Below are 19,870 nucleotides of genomic sequence, written 5' to 3' on the forward strand. Positions count from 1 at the left end.
ATCGAACGGCAGTAGCTAGTACTCCGGGGACGACGAACGCCGAAGCCTGCCCGAGCAAGGAGGAGGAGCAGCCTCGGCAGAATCCGTGACAAATAGAGTACGTTTAGCATCACTTTGATATTTAAAGCAGAAATTGTGCAGCAATATTGCATTTTTAAAAGCTTGTTATAAGTGCCCTTTAATATAGACCACATGTAAAATGCATTAAATCAGATTTTTTAAAATATAAATAAAGACTTGCTAAAATGCTATAAATCTGCATTTTGACATGTCCCTTGTCATGTTTTTCCGACATAGGATGATTTTAACCCCCTTAACCCCAACATTTCTTGAAGTTTTCACCATAATTGTAAACCCCTAGTTATGTTCATACTTTAATTAAGTCATTTCTGAAGGTTATTATTTATTTAATGTGATTAGTGATTAATTTAGTTTAAGGTCAACCATGTTATGTGAACTGAACTCCTCTTTTTAATATGGTGAAACAATTTAAAAAAAAATATTTTTCAAAAGAAACATTGAACATATAATAGTCAAATCATAGTGGAAACGCAGGTGAGCTGGTTCTACTCTTTTTGGCAATCTTCTGGTGTTTTGTCGTGGAAAACTGAGCGTGTCGAGCATACCACATCAAACATGTTACCCATAGATAGAGAGGCTATATATTTTTTTACAATTTCATTTTTTTCTGGTGAAACATGCATTCAATTGCCCCTTCCTGTTGGACACAAGCTTCCATTCCCCCTGTCACAAGGGGATTCATGGCTGATTTAAGATGAAACCCTGTTACTTTAATGGCACTTTATTGGCACTTACTATAGTAAAAAAATTACTCAAAAAATGTATTCAACCACTTGAGATGGTAAAACATGTTTTTTATTAAGTTGATCATGTGCTCTTTATAACAGAATGTTACATGTAGGTGAAATTCATAGTTGTTGTTTTTTTTACCAAGTTACACTACCCAAAATGTACTCTATTCGTGGAACAACCTTTATAGTTTACATTTACTATTTTGTAAAACTGTGTGTGTTCGTGTTCATGTGTGTGTTTGTGCAGCATATCCTCTTGCCTAAACTGCTGAGATACATTAGAAGTAAACAAGATCAGTGTTAAACTCGCTGCACTATTAAGCTATTAGCTCCATGAGCTAAATAATGATTACTTTCTCTTTCTTTTTGGATGATATGATAATGATGTGAAAAGAGACTTCCTGGCACGATCAGTATTGTTATTTTTTTTATGTTAGTTGTGCACAAATAATATTTTTATTGCGTAATTGCAATGCATTGTTGTACAAGGCCATGATCGATGGTGCTTTGGTTCCTTTCTCTCCTCAAGTCTGAACAGAAAAAGGCACAGCAGCCCATTATTAGAGTATTGACTGCTATAGTGAGGAAAAGGTTTAGTTCATGTCATTGAGGTATTTCAGATCAACTTTCATTTCGCTTTCCCTGTCTACCCAGTGAATATTTCTGGATAGGAGAAGCTAGGAGAAGCATTGCCCTATTTGATTAGTAATTGCCTCTCATGCATCCACTAAATCCACTTTGAGAGAATGATGTTGACAGAAATATTTGAAGTGCATACATTTTGAGGGAGGATCACAGGCATCCTTCTTGATTGTCAATCTCAGAAACTGATTTGGCGAGCCATCTTTTCATAATTTCGAGATATTGCAGAGATATTTTCTGTGAGGTCTTGTCGTAGAGAATAAAACTGAATTGCACTCAACAAATACAGATGCTGATGATGATGGTGACTCAGGCTTGAGACTGAGGGTGTCTTAAAATGGACATTGGACACTGTACCTTTGGTCTGAAATAAGCTTGTGGGGTGAGGCTTACATTTGAATTTTTATTAGGATTCCCATTAGCTGGCGCCATAATGTCAGCTAATCTTCCTGGGGCCCAACACAGAACTAAAAATACATTACAAACAATTACATTTTACATTACAAACATTTAATAAGTAGACATTACAGACAATTAAAATACCTTACATGTAATAAATTTAACTTCAATGGGATTAGTATCTGTCCAGTCATATGACTGATAACATTTTTTTATTTAAAAAAATCAACCCTTTACTCCCCAATTTCATCATATCCAATTGGTAGTTACAGTCTTGTCCCATCGCTGCAACTCCCGTACGGACTCGGGAGAGGCGAAGGTCGAGAGCCGTGCGTCATCTGAAACACAACCCCGCCAAGCCACACTGCTTCTTGACACAATGCACGCTTAACCAATGTGTCAGAGGAAACACCATACACCTGGCGACCAATTGTGCGTCACCTCATGGGTCTCCCGGTCGGGGCCGGCTGCGACACAGCCCGGTATCGAACTAGGATCTTAGACCGCTGCGCCACTCGGGAGCTTTTATTGTTTTCTTGAAGGTGGGTTTACTTTTTGCCTGAGAAATGTGATTTGGTAAAGAATTACATTTAGTGATGGCTCTGTATATTTCTGTATATTTTAGGAGATTTGTCCTTGGTCTGGGGGGTATCAGATGACCTGAATGTGGTTATGTTCACTGATTGGTCTTAAAAAATACTTTGGTGTCTTGAAAATTACTACATTCCTAAAAAATATCTAAAGACTGGATACTAATTTGCTTTCAATGGGAAGCAATGAGAGATTAAGATGCATTCAGTTGACATTCATACGGATAGAGCAATGAAGAGCTAATCTGGCACCCCTGTTTTGAGCGAGTCTAAGATGTTGTCAATATTTTTTTGCTGCAGATGACCATATGACTGGACAGTACTCTAGGTGTGATAGAACCACAACTTAGCAGACCCACTGGCTATAGGGTGAACGCACCAATTTGTGAGTCGCTCTGGCTAAGAGCGTCTGCTAAATGACGTTAATGTGCCCTTGAGCAAGGCACTTAACCCTAATTGCTCCTGTAAGTCGCTCTGGTTAAGAGCGTCTGCTAAATGACTAAAATGTAATATGTAAATGTAACTTGAATCACCTGATTCAGAGTGCTGAGGGTGTCCTAAAATCGACACCATACTATTGGTCTGCAATAGACTTGTGGGCTTAGGTTTGAGATTGAGGGTGTCTTAACATGTGCAATGTACCATTGGGCGGAAATAAGCTAGTGGGGAAGGCTTAAGACTGATAATGTCCTAACATGTACACCATACCGTTGGTCTGAAATAAGCTAGTGGGCCTGACCAGATATAGCTACCCCTCCCTGTATTGATTTGTCTGTGTCAGTCATCCCCTTGTCCTGGAGCATCACCCAACACCAGGGTGAGAAAGTAGTTCAACCCCGGGCCTAATCAATTGAGAGGCTTTTTGGATGTTGTTTACGAACAACACTTTGATTCTATGATGTATGAACTATCTGGATGTTCAAAATCTCTGGACATGAATCGGAAACATGTCAACTTTGCTGCACTCATTTTGCTGTTGACATGTTGCTGTTTTATGTCCAGGGATTTTGAACAAGAACATGATGACATTAAAGATCTGTCATGCTAGCAAATGGAATCTGTCGAGAGTTGATGATGACTCTTTGCTGTTAAGTGAATATTATTCGCGCTGGTTTCTGTTTCAGTACTTAAAACACAATAACTGCACCAGGACTCAATCATAAAACCAAAAACTGAATTTTTAGAGGCACTGCAGAGTGATTTAAGTTTTTTAACAGTGTTGTTGGGACGCAGAGCATGGGTGGTTTGGCATCACACATGCAGAGGATCAAACTCTGACGGCATGCGTTTTTGGCCCAAGAACCAGATATATTCCAGCCACAAAGTCGGGCAGAGCAAGGAAATGTATCTCGTTCAGATTTACAACCCAATTGATCCATGTGAAGTAAATTGAGTCAAACAGGAATGCAACCCAATGTAGACCATTGGAAAAAAAACATGGTTTGAAATGCTAAAGCAATCGGCAACGACCCTCTACATGGTAATAGCTAGGGGTGTGACGTTTAAACACATTTTGGATCGTTAACGTTTAGAAAAAATCCCTTACCAATAACCTTTTAATTTTTTATTTGTTACAACATTTCAATCACAGTGCAGTTATCACAAAACTACCATTAACTGATCCCGATCATCATCATAAAGGCAAAAATAAAAATGATACCTATCTAAAGCAACAATGCTGTAAGTAGGAGGAGATATGCATCTTTCAAATGATTTGCCATGGATATAAAGGGCTCTGCATGTTATCATCGTTAACAGTTGAAAAAATTGCAGAGAATGAGAGAGGAAAGCGACAGCAGCGAAGTCCTGTATGGCAATACTTTGAGAAATTAAATGATGTGATGAAATGCAAACTTTGTGAGGTGGAATTGAGCTACAGTGGCAGTACAGGTGCAATGCTGAAAGAGAGGCACTGGCAGCAGTGCAATAAGGGATTGAGTGAGAAAATCACAACTCTGATTACAGAAATGATTGCAGTTGATATGCAGCCATTGGCAATGCTATAGGATGTCAGCTTCAATACCCTAATGACATATCTAGTACCAAACTACAATATGTCATGTCGAAAAACCGTGATGACCTTGATGGAGACCTCTCAAACACCATACGTGGCGTTAACAACAGATTGTTGGACGTCTATGAACACGCTGTCATACATCACTGCAACCATTACATTGATGAGAAGTGGGACATGAAGTACGTATTGACAACTGAGAACATGGAGGAGAGGCACACAACAGAAAACCTAAAATGCCATTAATACCATCGCAGCAGGAAGGTGAGCGCCGTCTGGTAGGGTTTCCACTAGTTACCTTAGACACAAAGTCATAAAATTCATGAAAACAAAAATTATCTTTGTTAAGGTTAGCAGGGTGGTTAAGGTTAGGGTTAGGTATAAAATCACATTTTAAGAAGATACATTGTAGAAATAGGTAGGCTTTATGACTTTGTGGTTGTGGTAACTAGAGACAACTGGTAGGTAGGTAGCCAGGACTGCGGTAGATTGAACTGCATTGCCCCCTAGTGGTCATACGCATAACCATATCTGGATTGTGAATTCACGTAATTTTATGATAAAAAAAAAAAAAAACATTTAAATGTTTAAATTATTTTTTTTAATGGCAGTTTAAACATTAAGTAGCATTTGTCACATCCAGTCAGTTTTCCTAAATGTTTATAATTTAAGATGGTTGATCCCTTTCAATACTTGCGCTATCATACAGTTGCTTATTTAATAAGTTAGTATGATGACAGGGAGCAATGGTTGGCAATGGGCACATGCATAGATAGACCTCTAGGGGTGCACTTTCAAATTGTTAGCATTTTTTTATTAATACATTCTCTCCTGTTCTGTAAAAAATTGCACATCAAAGTAGCTAATTTCTCATTTTTTAAATCTTGAAAAATGTCCCCTCCCCGCTTCTCTACACCCACGCGATCGCACACTGTACTTGTCCTCCTGCTGCTGCAGCACAAGCAGAAGCTACAGATGCCTAGCGGTAGTATGAGTAGTGGCACATTGGCTACTTTTTTAGTTTGATGTACTCTCTCACGGTCAGAGATGGGGAAGGGTTCAATTCGACTGTTTTTACAGGCGCCCACCAGAGGGCAATGCCGCCCCTATTTCAACGTAATTCCTGTCTTAGAGAGGAAATGCTTGTTTAGGTTCCACGTCCAAAGAATGACCTAGGCTACTAATACATATTTACGAAATGGGGGTTTCAGTGTAGCTAGCTAGCTAATGTTATCTGTTGTTGCTGATGCTAAACTCACTGATTTTGCCTGGCTTTTCCACCTTGTTGAGATTGCGTAATTCAAATCTGGTATTGGAATAAGAATCAAGAGATCTTCAATCCAAGCTTAATTTATTATATGCAAAATGTATTGTATGATAAGTATGAAAGTTCATATACGGGCTCACTGACAAACCACGCAGGGCCGACAGAGAACTAAACTTATTGTTTACAGATTCTTTCTCAAATACTCTGACAGAAAGTTTCCACCTCTTCTGTTGGCCAACCAGAGCAAAGGACTGAGTGTGGTCCAGACTCCATTTCAGCCAATCCGTTGGCGCGGGGGTTGGTCTCAACTCCTTGGCACTCCAGTTGTTGCCAGGCATGGTTGCTATGATAATAACCTGCAGAGTCAGCACCGAGAATACACAATATCCACTGTAGCCAGGTTCAAGGACAGTTTCACAGAATACAAAGAGGCAGTGAGGTCTAGTACTTTGAGACACAAGTTCTTATCTCCCCCTACTCCCTAAAACAGCTCCTCACATTAATCACAGCTTGTTAGGTGAAACAATTTTATATCAGTACAGTACAAACCCTTCATGCTTAATCATTAATGCATTCCTTCTAAGCTATTCATCACATACAAATCCAATTATGAGAAAAATAAAACCCAACAACCTCCTAGCTAGCCCTGAATCAGAACGAGTGATGGTAGCTATTATTCTGTTCTGTACACTAACGCCTGCGCTGACGTTCTATGTTTAGCCAAGCTGACGGCTAGCTAGCCCAGTGGAGGCTGCTGAGGGGAGGACGGCTCATAATAATGGCTGGAACGGAGTGAATGGAATGGCATCAAACACATGTAAACCATATGTTTGATGTTTTTGATACCATTCCACCTATTCTGCTCCAGCCATTACCATGACCCCGTCCTCCCCAATTAAGGTTCCACCAACCTCCTGTGAGCTAGCCATATCTGCAGCTAGCTAGACATGCTAGCTGATATTTCTCAATCAAATCCTGTTATGCAGAAGATAGCAAGAGCCATTGTCTGCATGTGTTTCATGACACTCGTTTGCTACAACACCTTGCTACAAAAGTAGCTAGCAACCTTATGTCTGCTGTTAGATCTGTAGAGGGTGACTAATCCCAGAACTATTCATATGAATATCCCCTTCAGGTGTACATATGAACATTGCACAAATCTCTCTAAGCTTCAGAACTTGTGCTCTAACGAGGTTGCAGAGGTATGTTGTATATTATGTTGATTTGTCAGCTGTGGGGGTGTTACATAAACCAAACTTTTGTACTGTAAAATAAATTAATATTGATGTGCTTATATGAAGACAGTATGCATACACTTTACCTAGCATCAAAATAAGTTGTGTAGAGTACAACTTTAGCTTTCTTAAACCCCCTCACCACAGGGACAGGATTTGGCGGTCTACACACTGATGTGCACACTGCACAGCTCTCTAGGTAAAGCTGTGCTGTCTCAAGTCTCCAGTGGGTGTTGATGCATTACAGGTTATGGACCGGTGCAGTCAGGTGGCAGGAATGGTGTCGTGCATGACACTCCATCCTGGGTATAAGGGAGTTTGCCTCAACCCATGGGTCCTGCAGGTTGAGTCCAATAACTACAGGCAGATGTGTGGTTAGATGCCAGAGGAAGCTTTGAATCGGTTAGTAGCCTACAGAGTAATATGAGTAGAGTGCAATTGCTGAACTTATGTAGATATTCTAAACTAAGTGTTGGGATAACTTTCAGGTCCATGTAGAATAAACAACCCTTTACATAATACACAGGGTTTCTCCCTCCCCCTGATGACTAATAGCATACAATTAAATAATAAAAAAATACACAATTAAAAGTTGTCTAGTAACCTTCTAATGCTAAGTGCAAGGTCTCTCTCCATTCAGAGACATCAGTATCAATCCCGTCTGTCAGTCTGGACTCCAAGTCTCCATATATCTGTGAACATATACACACATAGTCACTGTACTATTACCAGTGGCAGTTAGAATACATGATATGATACACACAAATAGATACTATATTGTAGTTTGAACAGGTCAGACTAAACCTACCTAATTCTGGTCTCCCCACCAAACGTAGAAATGTGCAGAGTTCATCGGTGCCTGTTGAATAGAGTAGTTGTAAATCTGTTAAACACAAAGGTTCACAAATAGAGGGATAAGCAACGTTCACGCAACGATTTATACATACTCGGTTTGAGCCAATCCCTGGCCTCCGCACCTGTAAGGGGTTGGTGCAGGCAGTTTGGAAATAGGTCGTCATCGTGACTGTGAACATCCTGGATTTGGTTAGCTACCGATGTCTACCTTGCCACCATCTCCTCACCACACTTTGACATTGTGGCCGACCAGTACAGGTGGTTGATAATGGCCCCCCCACCAGCCGCTCACCGCCTAACAGTCTCGCTCCATCCAAAGGGCATCAAGTTTTTCCCCCCACAACTGGATAGAGACAAATAAGAACAGAGTATTACACATTTACACATACATTGAAAAGGAGCTTTCAAAATGTTTAACATGTACCATATTTGTGCTAAAAGCAAAGCAGGCTGTTCCAGTGACAAACCATATGACATCAAAGCAACAGACAGATGTCTTCATTATACATTGACTAGTCTCAAAGGGGTGCGTGAGTATACACATTGGAAATTGTCATTGATTGATGTATTACAGGGTGTCACGCCCTGGCTCTGGGGACTCTTAAATGTTGAGCCAGGGTGTGGATTTTCTATGTTTTAGTTTTCTATGTTTTGTTCTAGATCGTTTTGATCTATGTTGGCCAGGGTGGTTCCCAATCAGAGGCAGCTGTAGCTCGTTGTCTCTGATTGGGGACCATACTTAGGCAGCCTGTTTTGCACTAGTCTTTGTGGGATCTTGTTCCGTTTGGTTTGTTGTGTATAACCTAGGACTTCACGTATCGTTTGTTTGTTGTTTTTGTTCGTGTAAGTACAATTAAAGTATGTACGCTTATCACGCTGCGCCTTGGTCCGTGTCTTCAGTCGACGATCGTGACAGAAGATCCCACCATAAGAGGACCAAGCAGCGTGCCCAGGAGGAGAAGATGGCGATGTCGCAGGTGGGCAAATGGTGGTCTTGGGAGGAGATCTTCGCGGGCAGAGGGCCATGGGCAAAGGTAAATGCCCAGGCAGGAGAGGAGAAACGGCGCCAACCGCGCCGACGACGGACACGCGAGAGGCAACCCCAAGAAAATGTTTTGGGGGGGCACACGGCGTGGATGATGGGGCAGCAGGAGGCAGCTACAGGGCGAATCTGCGGACTAGGAGAGGAGAACACCAGGTTACGGGGGCTATTGGTCATGATGGAGAGGGAGAGTGTAGAGACACGGCGAGAGGAACTGGTTAGGCAGCAGAGGGAGCGGAGGTTTAGAAGGAAACCCAGTCCCGCTCCTCGCACCAAGCAAGTGGTGTGTGTCACCAGTCCGGTCCGGCCCGTTCCTGATTCCCGCACAAGGCCAGTGGTGTGTGTTCCCAGCCCGGTCCGGCCTGTTCCTGCCCCTCGCACCAAGCCAGTGGTGCGCGTCGCCAGCCCGGTCCGGCCTGTTCCTGTCCCTCGCACCAAGCCTGTGGTGCGCGTTGCCAGCCCGGTCCGGCCTGTTCCTGCCCCTCGCACCAAACCAGTGGTGCGCGTCGCCAGCCCGGTCCGGCCTGTTCCTGTCCCTCGCACCAAGCCTGTGGTGCGCGTCGCCAGCCCGGTCCGGCCTGTTCCTGTCCCTCGCACCAAGCCTGTGGTGCGCGTTGCCAGCCCGGTCCGGCCTGTTCCTGCCCCTCGCACCAAACCAGTGGTGCGCGTCGCCAGCCCGGTCCGGCCTGTTCCTGTCCCTCGCACCAAGCCTGTGGTGCGCGTCGCCAGCCCGGTCCGGCCTGTTCCTGCTCCCCGCACCAAGCCAGTGGTGCGCGTCGTCAGCCCGGTCCGGCCCGTTCCTGCTCCCCGCACCAAGCCAGTGGTGCGCGTCGTCAGCCCGGTCTGGCCCGTTCCTGCTCCCCGCACCAAGCCAGTGGTGCGCGTCGTCAGCACGGTCCGGCCCGTTCCTGCTCCCCGCACCAAGCCAGTGGTGCGCGTCGTCAGCCCGGTCCGGCCCGTTCCTGCTCCCCACACCAAGCCAGTGGTGCCTGTGTCCAGTCCGGCACGGCCCGTGCCTGTTCCACCGGTGCCTAGTCCGGCACCGGTCAGCTGCTCCACTCCGGAGCCAAAGCAATCCGCTCCACCGATGTCCAGTCCAGCTCCGGCCAGCGGGGCTAGACCAGATCAGGGGCGCAACGGGGGGGTGGAGAGAGAGTGGTGGCCACGCCCGGAGCCGGATCCGCCTCCGAGGCGGAATGCCCACCCGGCCACTACCCTCTTCTGTTTGTGTGGCGAGGTCGCAGTCCGCGCCTTTGGGGGGGGGGGGTACTGTCACGCCCTGGCTCTGGGGACTCTTAAATGTTGAGGCAGGGTGTGGATTTTCTATGTTTTAGTTTTCTATGTTTTGTTCTAGATCGTTTTGATCTATGTTGGCCAGGGTGGTTCCCAATCAGAGGCAGCTGTAGCTCGTTGTCTCTGATTGGGGACCATACTTAGGCAGCCTGTTTTGCACTAGTCTTTGTGGGATCTTGTTCCGTTTGGTTTGTTGTGTATAACCTAGGACTTCACGTATCGTTTGCTTGTTGTTTTTGTTCGTGTAAGTACAATTAAAGTATGTACGCTTATCACGCTGCGCCTTGGTCCGTGTCTTCAGTCGACGATCGTGACACAGGGACAGGGATCATCAACTAGATTCAGCCGCGGGACGATTATTTCTTGAGCGGATGGTAAGCGGGTCAGAACATAATTAGAAATAATTTGTAGACTGCAAGAAGCCCAAACAGATATAGCATTTGACTAAAACATAATCATTTCAAACCTTGCTTAGGTTTGTATACGATCACACACACTGTATATCTCTCTATTATGTGTGGGAATACTTTGGAACAGATTTCCAAAATTAAAATCACTTGGAGCTGATTTGCTGGTGTTTTTACAGTCTTTTATGTCAAACAATAAGGATAATTATTTATTTTTTCAGAAATCCTGTGGGCCGCCAGTTGGGGAACCCTAATGGATTACATAGGTTCTTAGTTATTACAATTGTGTGTGACTGACTTGACATAAACGTTAGATTGGTTGTCAAATCATGTTTCTGACTTGCAGTGTTTTATTTTTAACTTGAGGTTTTCTCACGAGCCAACAACACATCTGATGAATTGTGTATCACCTAAAGCACTAAAAACCTGCCGTGAAGACTTTGATGTATGGTGAAAGACTATCAGACTTGAATGCTTTTAGTGGCCGGATGAGAAAGTTGGATAAAAAAAAAAAGACCAATAGCAACATAGCCTCTTTCCCCCATGTTCTGGTTCTTCCAAACATAAATAAAATACTAATACAACTATTAAAGACAGCGATCTGACTCCATAGTGATGCAACCATTGTTTCTTCTCAAATCTACACTGTAAAGCATTGAGCACATTAGCAATACCATCTTATTGGCACAAAAGTGGAAGCATCAGACAATCTAAACTGACATTTATCTTCCTTAGCAAAACACCTGGGTAGCATTTCTAGAGAGGGACAAAACCCGGAATGTTGATTGTCTCTAACAACAGTAGTACAGCATTACATTGGGCAAAAGTAATCTTATTGGTTGTTAATTGATGAATCATTCGATGGGCAAAAAAAAAACTTTGCCTCGCGGGCCAATTTAGCAGAGTTCAAGTGAATCACTTTGAGCACACTGCGCTCATGCTTGGTGAGTATAAACAATTAAATTTACGAAATGCAAAGGCCCTGCGTAATTATCAAGGATACCACAGATAGGATCTGTCCGAGTTGCCAAGTGCCAGTCTTACACAACAAATTAGTGTATGAAAAGGAGTAATGACATTTTTTCAAGCACCAGACTGTGAACACAGACTCATTAGAGAGGAAGAACTCGGTAAACACTAATGACCTGTGCTTCAACCAAGACAGAAAAGTTACAGCTAGCATTATTATTTACAGGGCAATATGTGGTAAGAGTTCTCCTCAGTAGTGACAATGCCAGAAGCCTGTGTCTGTACTAAATTGTAACTCGGTGAAACCATTGCAGACTTCAGTCTAATTCAAGTATTGCAGACTTCAGTCTAATTCTAGAGAGTGATGTATTAGCTACAGTTCCTTTATTATTCCTCTTCTTCTGAAGATGTGACATTTCATAGCTGGAATGGAAGGAAAGCTGTCCTTTCAAAATCATTCATTGAGAGAGAAGAAAATGGAGCAAAATAGTTAACTTTACCCTAAGCACAGCTACAGTTGAAGTCGGAAGTTTACATACACCTTAGCCAAATACATTTCAACTCAGTTTTTCACAATTCCTGACACTTAATCCTAGTAAAAATTCCCTGTCTAGTAGGTCAGTTAGGATCACCACTTTATTTTAAGAATGTGACATTTCAGAATAATAGTAGAGAGAATTATTTATTTCAGCTTTTATTTATTTAATCACATTCCCAGTGGGTCAGAAGTTTACATACACTCAATTAGTATTTGGTAACATTGCCTTTAAATTGTTTTACTTGGGTCAAACGTTTCGGGTAGCCTTCCACAAGCTTCCCACAATAAGTTGGGTGAATTTTGGCCCATTCCTCATGACAGAGCTGGTGTAACTGAGTCAGGTTTGTAGGCCTCCTTGCTCGCACACACTTTTTCAGTTCTGCCCACACATTTTCTATAGGATTGAGGTCAGGGCTTTGTGATGGCCACTCCAATACCTTGACTTTGTTGTCCTTAAGCCATTTTGCCACAACTTTGGAAGTATGCTTGGGGTCATTGTCCATTTGGAAGACCCATTTGCGACCAAGCTTTAACTTCCTGACTGATGTCTTGAGATGTTGCTTCAATATATCCACATAATTTTCCTTCCTCATGATACATTTACGTCATTTAGCAGACGCTCTTATCCAGAGCGACTTACATTATTATTATTTTTTTTCATACCCCCTGTGGGAATCGAACCCACAACACTGGCGTTGCAAACGCCATGCTCTATCAACTGAGCTACATCCCTGCCGGCCATTCCCTCCCCTACCCTGGACGACGCTGGGCCAATTACGCGCCGCCCCATGGGTCTCCCGGTCACGGCCGGCTACGACAGAGCCTGGATTCGAACCAGGATCTCTAGTGGCACAGCTAGCATGCGATGCAGTGCCTTAGACCACTGTGCCACTCAGGAGACATGATGCCATTTATTTTGTGAAGTGCACCAGTCCCTCCTGTAGCAAAGCTCTCCCACAGCATGATGCTGCCACCCCCGTGCTTCACGTTTGGGATGGTGTTTCTTTCGGCTTGCAAGCAACCCCCTTTTTCCTCCAAACATAACGAAGGTCATTATGGCAAACAATTATATTTTTGTTTCATCAGACCAGAGGACATTTCTCCAAAAAGCACGATCTTTGTCCCCATGTGCAGTTGCAAACAATAGTCTGGCTTTTTTATGTCGGTGTTGGAGCAGTGGCTTCTTCCTTGCTGAGCGGCCTTTCAAGTTTGTCGATATAGGACCCATTTTACTGTGGATATAGATACTTTTGTACCTGTTTCCTCCAGCATCTTCACAAGGTCCTTTCCTGTTGTTCTGGGATTGATTTGCACTTTTCTCACCAAAGTACGTTCATCTCTAGGAGACAGAACGCGTCTCCTTCCTGAGCGGTATGACGGCTGCGTGGTCCCTTGGTGTTTATACTGGTGTACTATTGTTTGTACAGATGAATGTGGTACCTTCAGCCTCTTGGAATTTGCTCCCAAGGATGAACCAGACTAGTTGAGGTCTACAATTTTTTGGCTGATTTCTTTTGATTTTCCTATGATGTCAAGCAAAGAGGCACTGAGTTTGAAGGTAGGCCTTGAAATACGTCCACAGGCACACCTCCAATTGACTCAAATGATGTCAATTAGCCTATCAGAAGCTTCTAAAGCCATGACATCATTTTCTGGAATTTTCCAAGCTGTTTAAAGGCACAGTCAACTTAGTGTATGAAAACTTCTGACCCACTGGATTTGTGAAACAGTGAATTATAAGTGAAATAATCTGTCTGTAAACAATTGTTGGAAAAATTACTTGTGTCATGCACAAAGTAGATGTCCTAACCGACTTGCCAAACCTATTAACAAGAAATTTGTGGAGTGGTTGAAAAACGAGTTTTAATGACTCCAACCTAAGTGTATGTAAACTTCCGACTTCAACTGTATTTGGCCGTGTTCACATTTTCAGAGCACAAGTCCTCCTTTGATTGTCAGGGCTGAAAAATGTATTAAATTACACTTCATGTTGTTGAGATGCTTGGTTTGCTATTTCTTCCCTGATAGAAAAAGTATTGCAAATAAACCGCAAAATTCCAAATATAGAGTTTGTTATTGTAATGCGTTTCAATGCTGGCGGGAATAAAGGAAACTTAAATGCAGTGCTTGAAATGGTGTCCTTAAAGCTAATTGATACACAACATTTCAGTTAAAAAGGAGAGTCTGAAACTTTTAATCAAAATGCTTCAAATGATGAACATGGTATCCAAAGGAGAGTTTTCACATTCATCATTGATTTCAGGATCAATTGGTTGAGAGTTCATGCTGCTTTATAACATTTTCTTTTACACCTTTGACGGTCAGTCACAACTGTGTTTGTTCACGCCAGTGGCATACTAATGGGGTTGTACGTGTACAAGTGTTCTAAAAACAGGGATGCTCTACTACTGGCCATTTAATTTGGCACTGCATGTCTCTTTCACACATTTTTATGGATTCTGAATAAGGGTGTACTGTATTGTATGTTCTCTAAAAAACACTTAATGATATAACAGTTCTCCAGAACTGTAATTGTGAGATGAAAGTTCTGTCTTCTCATATCCCTGGCTTAGCCAAGCACGTTTTGTAGATCTTAGCCCTTTTCCAGTCTACAGCCTTGGTGAATCATATCCAGTGTCTTTTTCAGAGTGGCTACATTTCTCTCTTTGATTTTCTTTTGTACTGATAGAAGACTCTTCTGTTCCCTCAGGGTTTAGCCGGGCTGCCCTGCCGTTCGGCTTAGTGCGGAGAGAGCTGTCTTGTGAGGGTTATCCGATCGACCTACGCTGTCCAGGAAGTGATGTCATCATGATCGAAAGTGCCAACTACGGCCGAACTGACGACAAGATCTGCGACGCTGACCCCTTCCAGATGGAGAACATCAACTGCTATCTCCCGGACGCCTACAAGATCATGTCACAAAGGTAAACCCACTGCAATGCCTGATGGGAACTGTTGTTTTTCATTGTAATCAATTTGGATTAACACATGGTCAGAATCAAAATGGGATATCAATATTCAGTTATCAGCAATATAATTTCAATGAGTTTTGACTTCCCCCAGACATAACCAACCCAAATTCACTCAGCATTAAGAGATTGCTCTTCTCCGACTGCTTTCATTGGCAAATCCTATTGCAAGACTAAGGTCAGACTCCTTGGCAGGAATGGCCACTGTATGCTCCCAGATGCCCAGTGTCTGCTACAGGGGAGTCTGTAGACTACACACTACATAACAGTCTGTATTGTACAGACAGGAGTCTGTGGACTACACACTACAGAAGGGTATACTATGAAGCAAGCTAGATCTACTAATCTTCAGTTAGCGTCCTATTCCAGCTCAGGCTTCATCCATACTATGACAGTGGATATTGCTTGTCCACCTGCCCCTAACTCTAGCAGGCTTGTAACTGCGCGTGCATGTCACACTTGGCTAATGTTTGGTATACTCAGTGTGTATTATAATGCATGAGTTTTCTGTATGGGTGTTCATTGAGACACTGCTGAAACATCAGTCCATGGGCAAGTTAGTGCCACATTTTAATTTGTGCCAAAATCAAAATGAAAGAAAAGTTATATTGCAAATTCAGCAGGCTATCGTGTGAAATATACTTTTAGAAGTGGTGTCTTTATTTTATTACTTTGGCGTGCTTTGGTGTGGTTATCAATGCACAAGCACCTTTTTCCCCACTCCTATCGATCAAATAATTGTATTAAGTCATACAGACATTTTACTGTGCGTGAAGTTCCAAATGCATTTGTCATTACTAAATGTGTGATGTGATAGGTATGTTAACATTACTATGTTTTAACACACAAAACACATTTGAGTAATAAAATATTTAATCAATTGTCTTCCTCAAATGAAATGGATGATGACGCAATCTTTGCGAGAGGGAGAGAATCTGATTTCATTGGTCCTCAACTCGCGGCTTAAACACTTAGTTCAGGATACATTTAGTTAACCCTGAGTTAGCCTGCCCCGAAGCAGGTTAGATCTGAAGGATTCGTTGCCATAGAAATTTACCTGGCTAGAAAGTGAGCCACTTTCTTGGTACCGGTTATCCGAAGTTGAACTCAAGAGTTGACCAAAGTTACCTCGCTAACTCTAACTATATTCGTAGTAGAGGGCACAGGAGAGTCTTTTTAGCAATACACTGATTTTCATAATACAAAATGGACTAATATCATAATAATGACCACTTTCTCTGACTATACAAAGCATCGCTTGAATGTGGCTTGAATAGATATGAACACCTACACACCTCAGTAAACAACCCGTAGTATAATTGTGCATCTTAATACACAAGGCTTGTCACACAGGGTTGCAGTGAGACAAAGTGCATGGGATGGCATGACATACGAGCGCCACAACCCAAGATATTGGATCATTTGAGGCTGTCAGCAACTCTGGCAAATCTGTCTGGGGAAATAAGAAATAATGAAATAAAACAGAGTTGCCGTTGTATTCAGGGCGGTTATTGTCAACTCGTATTTGATGAAGTCATATAGCTGACTCCCACGGTCGATCCGGCCTGAGAGGCTTTAATACCCCGTGTGTGACCCTGCTGAGTAGCACACAGGCTCAGACATATAGTCACAGAGAAATTGCCCACTGGATCAAACATTGTCCTTACACGTTCTCCAACATCTTTTCACCCAAGCCTCTAATAGCCTTTTCAAGCCTCTAATAGCCGAACCAAGCCAAACTCCTCTGACTGCACGGTCCTGGTTAAACATCCACCATCGTTTCTGGAACCGTGCTGGTAGGGGCAATGTGAAAATAATAAATCAGAGCTAGCAGAGTACGGATGGGGTCGGCACAATAATGTGAAAAGGATGTATCTCGTTAGAACAAAGTCAATGGTTCCACAAACTTTACAAAGGTGTCTATGGGATAATTACCCTCCATTGTTTCAGTGTTGAATATACTTGCTGGCTTCCATCAGCGAGTATACTGTATCAGCGAGTGACTGCTTTCGGTTGCATTGACGTTAATATTTATCTATTTTTGTTTTGTTTTTAATGGAGACCTTGTCCATAAAAGTTAATTAATTAAATAAAAAAGAAAAACAATTCTGACCATTCACACCACGGTATCACGGTGAGCCAAATGCTAACACTAAATAACATCATATTTTGTGAAAATCTTCCATTGACATCAATACATGCTTTATATGAAAGCCACGGAAAATTACTGTATTTGAAGTTAGGGGTGAGTAGTATGTTTTCTTTTATATAGTCTTCACACTATAATAACATATTGTTTGCATAACTTATTAATGGATGAATGCAAAACAATACATTTTCATAATACTATCATTACGGGCAGCTTGAATTTGCACCCAAGAACCACATTTGGCATTAATGAAATGCGGGGCAATTCCACAGTAACAGAGACTCAGATTATCCACTTAAAAAGTATGCCAAACAAAAACCATTGATTTCAAAGTTTAATAAACCATCCAACTGTTGTGACGTGACTTTCGTTAATGTGATGACTGTTATTTATCGAATCAACTAACTATGTTTAATTGTTACTCGATTAAATGAATAATGTAACAATTAACTCATTAGGAATTTGGGGCACCACGGAATAAGTTGTTTATAGAGTTACCATCTCCCAAATTTAACTCTAAAAGATACATATATGTTATATATCGATAACAGTCACTTATTAATCATTACCTCATATCAGTCTCATTCTGAACGTCGCATATTTCTTGAATCCGCAAGAACCGTAACCTTACTTATGTGTCAGCAATACTCAAATTGGCTTAATTATTTATTTACTAGCTAACTAAATAATAACACAGAGTACATACAGTACCAGTCAAAAGTTTGGACACACCTACTCATTCAAGGGTTTTTCTTTATTCTTACTATTTTCTACATTGTAGAATAATAGTGAAGACTTCAAAACTATGAAATAACACATATGGAATCATGTAGTAACCAAAAAAGTGTTAAACAAATCAATCATATTATATTTTATATTCTTCAAATAGCCACCCTTTGCCTTTATGACGGCTTTGTACACTCTTGGCATTCTCTCAACCAGCTTCATGAGGTAGTCACCTGGAATGCATTTCAATTAACAGTTGTGCCTTCTTAAAAGTTACAGTGGCTTGCGAAAGTATTCACCCCCCTTGGCATTTTTTCTATATTGTTGCCTTACAACCTGGAATTAAAATTTGTATAATTTGATTTACACAACATACCTACCACTTTGAAGATGCAAATAGTACCCGCAAAACACCAGTCTCAACGTCAACAGTGAAGAGGCGACTCCGGGTTGCTGACCTTCTAGGCAGATTTGCAAAGAAAAAGCCATATCTCAGACTGCCCATCTTAATCTTTTCATTTTATTGGCCAGTCTGAGATATGGCTTTTTCTTTGCAACTCTGCCTAGAAGGTCAGCATCCCGGAGTCGCCTCTTCACTGTTGACGTTGAGACTGGTATTTTGCAGGTACTATTTAATGAAGCTGCCAGTTGAGGACCTGTGAGGCGTCTGTTTCTCAAACTAGACACTCTAATGTATTTGTCCTCTTGCTCAGTAGTGCACCGGGGCCTCCCACTCCTCTTTCTATTCTGGTTTGAGACAGTTTGCACTGTTCTGTGAAGGGAGTAGTACACAGCGTTGTATGAGATCTTCAGTTTCTTGGCAATTTCTCGCATGGAATAGCCTTCATTTCTCAGAACAGAATAGACTGACAAGTTTCAGAAGAAAGTTATTTGTTTCTGGCCATTTTGAGCCTGTAATCAAACCCACCATTGCTGATGCTCTAGATACTCAAGTAGTCTCAAGAAGGCCAGTTTTATTGCATCTTTAATCAGCACAACAGTGTTCAGCTGTGCTAACATGATTGCAAAAGTGTTTTCTAATTATCAATTAGCCTTTTAAAATGATAAACTTGGATTAGCAAACACAACGTGCCATTGGAACACAGGACTGATGGTTGCTGATAATGGGCCTCTGTACGCCTATGTAGATATTCCATAAAAAATCTGCAGTTTCCAGCTACAATAGCCATTTACAACATTAACAATGTCTGCACTGTATTTCTGATCAATTTGATGTTATTTTAATGGACAATGAATGTAAGAAACCAATGAATGTATTTATGTGTTTGCCGCTCGTCTATCTCTGTGGACCCAAGCCCTCTTGGAAATGAGATTTTTGCTGGGTCTTCGCTGAGCTTACTTGTATGGCTCTGATTATCCACTAGAGGTCACAATGTCCTTCTTCTTAAGTTGTCCTGGCTTGGAGTGGAGGGTTCAAATAGAAAAGATACTTCAGGTGCACCTGTGATTGTCTGAGATGGGATCTTCTTCTTCCCAAGTTCTAACCATTTTAAATGTGTAGACTACCGTCTCACGTTTTCTGGTCTCAGAGTTTCAACCATTTGTAACGTTTAGCTCACGCTTCATGTCTACTGGTCTTTCTGGTCTAACCATTTTAAGCCATGTAGCCACAGCTCCATGCTTCCTGGTCTGAGTGGCTTTTTATCTTTAGGTAAAAAGGGGGCGTTCCATCACGCCGACACAATGTCTGTGCTCCATTGGGGCGTGGTTACTGACTGGGCAAAAGTTTATATGAAAAACTATTATCTTATTAGAAGACTAAAATCACATTCCTATCTTCACCAAAATACTCTCTCACTTAATCATATATTTTATACAAAATTTAGATGTAAACTTGACAAATACAATGTGTACACTTTCCGAGTTACAGTTATTTCGCTATACCATCCTGACATCACAAAATAATAAACAATATGTCATGATTATTATTTAGGTCCTCACT

General features: G+C 41.9%; 1 protein-coding gene across 3 annotated transcripts in view; it reads left to right on the top strand.

Moving 5' to 3' along the window:
- Positions 1-19,870, top strand: part of adgrl2a (adhesion G protein-coupled receptor L2a) — a 190,274-nt gene that overhangs the window by 73,973 nt on the left and 96,431 nt on the right. For all 3 annotated transcript variants that reach the window (XM_084164210.1, XM_084164208.1, XM_084164209.1), the window contains exon 3: positions 14,774-14,987. In XM_084164210.1, the coding sequence (XP_084020336.1) occupies positions 14,774-14,987 (214 nt within the window). The remainder of the gene's footprint in view (positions 1-14,773; positions 14,988-19,870) is intronic.

The sequence above is a fragment of the Coregonus lavaretus genome (genome assembly GCF_964263955.1).
Source record: "Coregonus lavaretus genome assembly, chromosome: 6".
NCBI lineage: Eukaryota > Metazoa > Chordata > Actinopteri > Salmoniformes > Salmonidae > Coregonus > Coregonus lavaretus.